Here is an 8467-nt window from a genome sequence, read left to right as displayed (position 1 = left end):
TAGTAGTTAATTGTGAAAATGACGAAAAAATATATACTAATGATCTTGGTACAACAACTATACCAACTTCAAATGATCCTGCTCTATGGAAATCAATATCAGACACTGATCACACAGTATCAGACACTGATCAAACAAATATAACTTTGATGGGACCTTCTCTAAATCCTAGAAATTTTCCAAGAGATCACAAGGAACGCAAATTTTCTACCTGCATCTTTATAGAGGAACAAGGAAACGGAGAAAAAGTTAGAAGAGATTGGCTTGTTTGGAGTAAGGCTGTAGCATCGTTCTTTTGTTTCCCTTGCTCCCTTTTTGGACCACCCAATTTAACTAGACCCGGTGTTCAATCCAGTTTGTTGTCCTGGAATAGAGGTTTACATGAAAATTGGAGAAAGCTTTCAGATTGTATTAAAAGTCATCAACAAAGCGACATTCACCGTAGCTATTTTCTCGAATGAAAAACAGCTATCATTCACTTGAAAAGTTAAAAGTCCATTGATCACCACTTAGAAAAAAAAATTGGAAATAAAACAAAGCGATGGAAAGTATTTTTACAGTGCATTCTAAACGTGACAATTTTTCTAGCTTCCAGAAATTTAGCTTTTAGGGGTGAGAATATTGCTATCGAATTTTAAACTATATTTGTCATTAATTTATTTGTATTTAAAAATCAAAACTGTAAGTTATAATGGGATATAAATATAGATTACTATTTTTATTATCTTTTGTTGCTCTAAGGATCCAATCAAAAGTTATAAAAAATGGGATCATTTGCATCTTGTTGCTACACACCAAGAAGAAGAAAAGCGCATGCAAGCTCATTACTTATCCTGGAGATCATAGAATGAATTTATCGAGGAGTGCGGCAAATTAGTTTTTGGAGAAGTTGTTCAAGAAATCAATATATTTCACCATCATTACTGACAGCACTCCCGATTCTTCCCATAGCAAGCAAATTACTTTCGTTTTTAGATTTTTGCATTTCAGTAATAATCAGCAGTGGAGATCAAAGAAAGGTTCTTTAAGCTAGAAAACCTTAAAAAGAAAAAGGGAGTTGATATAGCAAATTAAAATTGCTATAAGCTTGACATAAAAATTTGGGGTCAAGGTTACGACGATGGCACTAATACGGCAGGTGTCTACAATGGAGTTCAAGCTTTGATTAGACAGAATAATCCACAAGCAATTTTCATTCCTTGCTCTGCTCACAGTTTAAACTTATGTGGTGTACGCTGTTGAATCATCAGCTCTTGTGGAATCCTATTTTTGAAATATCCAAAAGCTATACAATCTTTTGAGCTGCAGCCCAGTTCGTTGAAAAAATCTTCTGGAGGAGACAGGGATATCATTACATAAACTTTCTGCTACACAATGGAGCTCAAGGATAGAAGCAGTCAAATCACTTGCGAAAAAGCCGATAGAGATCTTAAAATCATTACATCGTCTTAAGGACTTGGACCTTCCAGGCGAAAGTAGTAACGAAGTTCATTACCTAATTAAATTAATGAATTCTTTTAAACTTATTGTTTTCACCACTTTTTGGCTTAAATATTTGATGGCAGTTGACAAGGTGAGTCTTCTGCTTCAATCCACTCAATTTGCTCTTGATGATGAATTGAAGATTTTAAATGGTCTATTGATAGATCTGGATATAATTCGTTTATTTTAGGACAAAATTTTGGTAGAGGCAACAGAAGTTGCAAAGAATTTTAAATTCGATGAGACTATGTTTGCTACGAAGAGAATGCGAAAACGGAAGAATTTCCTCGATGAAACTGATGGTTACAACCATGAAGAAGCTTCAAAAAGCTTTGAATGTAATGTGTTCAATGTTGCACTCGACAATTTAACTAGTCAAATTAGATCAAGATTTAAAGTAATCAAAGATGAGTGTAACAAGTTTTCCTTTCTTTGATCTGGACAGAAATCTCTAACAGGCGAGGAATTGCAATTAAAAGCTGAAGGTTTGGCAATGCTTTACCCAGAAGACTTAAGTAATAATGAATTTTCTGGTGAAGTTCAGCACTTTTTTACTGCAAAAAAAAAAAAACTCTGACGAGTCTATTGATTTTAAATGAAGTTTATGCTAAGGGTTTGCATTCGGTATTTCCCCAAGTGTGTGTTTCACTTAGAATCTTTCTAACATTGCCTGTTTCAACATCTGAAGGTGAAAGATCTTTCAGCAAGTTAACTATCATCAAAGAGCATCTCCGTTCTACAATGGGCCAGGAGCGATTGTGCTATTTAATGATTCTTTCCATTGAATCCGATTTAACCAATAATGTTTCATATGATGAAGTCGTTTCAATTTTTGCCACTAAGAAGGCCCCGGAAATGTGTTCGTCGATTAAGACTTGATGTTATAGTTATTTTGTTTACGATTTCAACTAACTTATTTGCTGTATTTGATTTTAAGACTCAGAATAAGATAGGGCATTGTTTATATTTTAGGACCAGGCCATCACAAAACCTCTAGGCGGGCTTGGCGAGCTCTAATTTTACAGAAGAATCTATTGCCTCAATACATTTTTTGTTAGGCCCATAGCTTTAATTAGGATGGAGTACATGCAGTTTAATCTTGCGCTGAGATCAAGACTATAAAAGATTTTGACCTTACCGCTGATAAGTTAATCTAGCTAAATCTTTGATAAGGATTTTCAAATCGTTTGAAACTATTGCACTTGTAACCTTTCGGTACAAAACTCTCCAAATTGTTGACGAAGTAAGTTTGTCTCAGTTCACTAACTATCGATGATTATTCTCATTCAATAGCTAGTTAGTGATCTTAGCCGTATCCTCTCATCATGGATCAATATTTCGACTCGGCCGAGAGCAGTTCTCTTGGTTTCAAAAATAAATTTTTGACAAAACGATAGAAGAGATCATATCAAAACAGACGATTTTATGAAAGAGATTATGCATTTTTATCGTTTGAAGGATTCTTCGTTTTTTACTCGTAGAAACTCTTTGAAACTTCTTAACAAAATACATTCTTTGCAACAGTTAAAATGATTCTTGCACAGCAAAGTCCTCACTTAAAAATAGCATTCATGAAATTAAGATTTTACAGGTCTGTATCGAAATTCGTCACAATTATATTTTGACCATATTACTATGCAGAAAGATGCATAAAGCATATAACCCGATACTATTTTTATGATCATAATTTTGAATTTATTGAATAATGTTTTACTTAAAAATATATCCCTAATCAGAATGTTTTAAATTGTGAAATTAATATTTATTTTGATGTTTAAATTTAAGCATAAAAGTTTTGCTTATGTCCTTAATACACAGGAGGGGACGTTTATTAATTTTAATAATAATAAAATAATTTTTTTTTATTATAATAAAAGCAAAATATTTCAATCATAAAATTGTGAGATAATAAAGTTTTGCCATTTGCTATATGAAAACAAATAAAATGAGCTATTTTATTTGTGGTGGTATGGCACTTTTTTTGTCATTTTATTTTTGTCATATATTAATTTAATTTTGATATTGTAATAAGATAAATGTACCACTTATCTGTAAGAAAACCTTTGTATTATTTAATAATAAACAAAAGTAAAAAAAAGTTATAAATAAATGTATATAAAAAGTATATGGTAGTGTTTTGATAAGTTTTTCTTCATTTTGTGGCGCCCCAAATAACTTGACGCAAACTGACTGAGCAAAATCCTGAAGAAGTTTAACAAGAGACTATAGTCTTAAATTGTATAAACAAAAAAAAACTTAAAGAATTTTTTTTAAAACACAAACAGAAGTAGTTGAATTAAACAAAAATAAACTTTCATTAACTTCATTTTATTTAAAACCTAAGCTATAGACAGGGGCGGGTTTTGTCACTCAATAAGGAGGGGGCTAAAAGGGTTTAAACTAAAAAGGTCCGCATATAATTATTATATCATTTAAAATTAACTTTCTTTTTTAATTTTTGTACTTTAGTATGATAATCAAGTTCATATACCTACGTATATGAACTTGAATTACGTATAACATTATACAGAATGGGACTATTATTCAACATAATAGTCCCATTCTGTATAATAGTCAATTTACAAAAGAATATTTCTGAAAAAAAAGTCTCAAATGGGCTACTACGCCCATACCCCCCTCCCTTAAAACCCGCCGCTAGTTACAGATTGTCAAAAGATGAGATTTTTATAAAAACCTTCGATTTTAGTTTTACGAATTCGCTTTTACATTGTACAAGTTGCAAAAGTGGGTTGCGGAACTGAGTAATCTTGAAGAACTAATTTATAAATTCACGCTGGCCTTAAATTATTATTTTTTTCTTAAAAATTTTTAATTAGCTTAAAAAGAAAACACTTTAATCTATGTTCTTAATTATTTTGGGTATATATACTTAGAGTAACCAAATTCTTCATCAATTTGAATAGTTCAAAACGATTAAAAGTTTTATTATATAAAGAAAGGAAAATATTTAAAAAAAACATTCACGGTTCGTTAAAATTATAGACTATAATACTTAAAATTACTTATTATACTTAAAATTAAATATTTAAAGTTAATTAAAATTACTTATTATACTTAAAATTAAATATTTAAAGATAGTGCATCGAAATTTGAAGATAGTGCATTGAAATTTATAGATAGTGCATTGAAATTTAATATATTAATACTATAATATAGTATTAATATATTAAATTTCAATGCACTATCTTTAAATTTCAATGCACTATCTATAAATTTCAATGCACTATCTTCAAATTTCGATGCACTATCTTTAAATATTTAATTTTAAGTATCATACATTTAGCATCAAAATGGAATTTGGACGAGGAAGAGGATTATTTAAAAGAATTTTGTCTGATTCACCACCAAAAAATGTTGGCTACACAGATCTAAAAAATAATTTAGGCTTTATAAACTCTGGTTCTTTGCATGAAAATTATGAGTCTGAAAAAAACTTATTAAGTAAGTTAGGTATTTAATTTTAATAATTTTAAATTTAATTTTAAATTACAGGTTAATTATTAAATATAAAAGTGCTTTTAATAAAGCGATCTAAGTTTAATTAAGTTCTTTTGCGAATAATCTCTATTACTTATATGAAATAAGTTTTATTGCTACTTAAATTACTTAAATTTACATGGAGATGATAATATATTGTTTCATTGATAAATATTTAGTATGGTTTTTACATACCATTTACATCAAAAATCATTTTTATTTTAATTAATTTTACATTAAAATTTTGCATTATCATGTATAATAAAATAATTTTTACATTCGATAAACTTTGATGTTAATATCATGTTATTTTTTCAGTATTTAGTTTTTTGTTGACTTTTTTTCTCAATAAATATCATAAATGACAAAAGTTTATTTTTGGTAGTTGTAAATAGTATACAGTTGTAAAAAGTATACTGAAAAAATTGATCATCATTTATTTAAAATGTTTAAAAAGTCTTCAAATTATTCACACAATAGATTGATTCATTAACCAAAATATCATAATCAAATAAGTTTTTAATTTTTTTTTTGAATTTTCATTAGTTTGGTACCCACTAAAGCTTATAGACATTGGATACCAAATGGCTCTTTATCAAGTATGTATAAGGGAACCTTTTTTAATGGAAAGTTACTGCATATATAAAATTTTTTCCATGAAGTTCAATGACAATGTTACCTCTTGATAAATATTTATACAAACAGATCTTCTTACATATTAAATAATCATTGGATAATTTAGTTTCAATTTTTTTTACTTTGCATCTTAAACTATATTAATATAAGGTATTATATTAGTTATAATACATTAAAATGCATCAAATAAGAATTAAATTTAAGGGGTTAGTTTTTAATTTTTTTTGATATTTTATTATTAGTTATAACATGGTTTTAAAGATTATAGTTATAAAAGTTTTCTCAATAAGTCTAATTTTAAACATATTTAAACTTATATGATAGCTGAGAACAAATATTTCGTGTGAGTTAAAAATTATTTAACATGGACACTTATTTCAATTTTTAAAATTACTTAAATAATTTAAAGCAGGGATGTGAAGTTGGAGTACAGACTCAATAGTTGCTAGATGATATTTTCCTGGACTTTTTTGTTTGAAGTTAGGGAAGTCAAGCGAATAAAAGAGTAGAAAATATTCATATATTTTTAAATATGTAGATATTTTTTAAAATCAGTTACAATAATGTGGATAAACTTTATCTTATGTAGAAATTAGTTATAAAATGAATACTGATGTCACTGGACTAATGCTTGCTAAAATGATGAAAATAATTTAAAAAAAAAAGGAATAAATTTATTTTTTATAAAACAAGGTTACATATTCAAACCTCCTCCCCCCCCCTACCCAAGTGTGCTAGATAGATTCAATATTAAGTTTTCTTTCTGAAAATTTACCACAAACAGTCATCTGTTTAATTCTTGTTGAGACATCTTTGAAACATATTTTGAAAAAAAGTTTGTTCTTGATTATTTTTCTATTGACACAACATGGTAATCATGGAGTGTATTTGTATGCCTTATGTCATTGGTTTTAGGTCATTTCAATGGCTAAACTGTCTCCTGAAATGCTTTGTAAAGGCTATCCAGGTAATCCATTAAAAGAAATGAAATATAGTTTTAGAAAGCATTTTAATTATGATATAAAAACAATTTTTTTCTTTACAAAAATAACATAAAATAAATATTAAATTTGTTTTATACAATTGGTTTTATCTCTTTTAGTTCCATGGTATTTGATATTATTATAAAATATGTTTTAGTTCCATGTGTATTTGATATTATTATAAAACATGTTTTTTATCTTGAAAAAATGACCACTTAAATGACTAAACTTTACCGAAATTTACAAAGGTTTTCATAAGAGGGGGCTAGAATCTCCTTTCACAAATTCTTTCCTTATCATTGAATCTAAATCTAAAGTTTTTTAATAACAGCATTACAAAATTTTATTCCATTAGTATTTTTAGTTTATAAATAGCCATAATAACAATTTTCTCAACTTTGTTTTTATAGATTGTTATAGAATATACAGGGCCGACACTAGAGTATTTGGAACCCTAGGCGAATCTGACACACTGCGCCCCTACCCCCTACCCAACTTACTTTCACAATGGAATGCTTAAGTTATGTTATTACATTTTGTATTTACATTCGGAAGAATACATACATGCATAATCATAAAGAAGTGTATATTAGTGTAAATTTATAATATATTAATAAATAATTTCAAAACTTCTCTTTTCGCGCCCTTGTTTTTGCAAATGTAGAAACAAGTTCCGTCAGGGTAATGTTTATAGCAATATTATGTTCACTTGACAGAGTAGCTAATTTAGCAAGTCTTTCTACTGCATAGGCGTTCTCAAAAATGTTTCTATCAGTTTGAGTTTTGAGAAGCTTCGCTCACCGTTAGCCACAGAAACTAGAAGTGTCAAGAGGATTTTAAAAGCTTTAACAGTGTTGGGGACACAATCTGTTAGATTATTTTTTAATATAAAATTTAGTAAATCTAGTGAAATTGATTTCAGTTCACTACATAGATCAACTGTAACGATATCTTTGGAGTCTCCATGTTGCAAAGTTTTCTCAAGATTCAACCAATGTTCCATAACTTCTTTGCTAGTTACACTGTAAACATCATAGAGAAAACCAACAACGAACTTATTGTTTGTGTAAGAGTAAATCTTTCTTCAACCAATGGTATTGCTGTGTCAAGAATAGCAAAGTCAAAGTTTATTTTGAATTTTTCTTTTGGGTCTTGAATAGGTTCGTCATCTCCTTGATATGTAAATTGTTTATTTCTTTTTTCTGATACGGGTTGATTCGGGTTTAAAAAGTGCAGGTATCTTTAAACTGACAGCAATTTCAACTGCATCTGCTAGTATTTTCTTAAACTCCATTTTATTTCTGCAATTTACAAGAAATTTCTTTTTTTTTTTTTAAGATTTATGTCGCCATGCATATGTAATTCTTTTGCCTGAAGTTGCTTACTTGTCATATTAATCTCAAACAACACGTCGTACCACACAACCAGAGAAATGACAAACTTAAAACTAGAAGTAGCGTTTGCAATAAACCGTGCATCTACCGTGAATTACCAGATGCTCCAGTTAAATTTGTGTTGTTCACAATCTCTGCCAAGCATTGTAGATATCACAAAGTTTATAGCAGAGAGGTTTTAAAGCATCAATTTGGCTTTCCCACCTTGTTTCACTCTGTGGTTTAACTGTGAAATTAGAAACATGTTGCGTTAAAACTTCACAGCGACGAGTTGATGCAGAAAAGAATACACATACATGTTGCAGCAGATCAAAGAAGGCTGTTGCTTCTAAGCAACATTTAACAGCATCATTAACAGCCAAATTCAATGTATGGGCACAGCAAGGAATAAACAATGCTCGGGGATTGACATCTAAAATTCTTTGCTGGACGCCCTTATTTTTCCCCTCACATTTCTGCCATTGTCATATCCTT

General features: G+C 29.1%; 1 protein-coding gene across 3 annotated transcripts in view; it reads left to right on the top strand.

Annotated features, from left to right (window-relative positions):
* Positions 1–4181: 4181 nt before the first annotated feature.
* Positions 4182–8467, top strand: part of LOC105850835 (uncharacterized) — a 38565-nt gene continuing 34279 nt past the window's right edge. The window contains exons 1-4 of one of the 3 annotated variants that reach the window (XM_065793635.1): positions 4194–4468; positions 4787–4944; positions 5527–5579; positions 6532–6583. In XM_065793635.1, coding sequence (XP_065649707.1) covers positions 4794–4944; positions 5527–5579; positions 6532–6583 — 256 coding nt within the window. In that variant the 5' untranslated portion in view covers positions 4194–4468; positions 4787–4793. Of the gene's footprint in view, positions 4469–4786; positions 4954–5526; positions 5580–6531; positions 6584–8467 lie in introns of all 3 variants that reach the window. The other 2 variants (XM_065793636.1, XM_065793637.1) reach the window with 2 other exon arrangements.

Source organism: Hydra vulgaris, chromosome 03 (genome assembly GCF_038396675.1).
Source record: "Hydra vulgaris chromosome 03, alternate assembly HydraT2T_AEP".
NCBI lineage: Eukaryota > Metazoa > Cnidaria > Hydrozoa > Anthoathecata > Hydridae > Hydra > Hydra vulgaris.
Note: the sequence above shows the minus strand (reverse complement) of the source record. Positions and strands in the feature narration are given on the sequence as shown.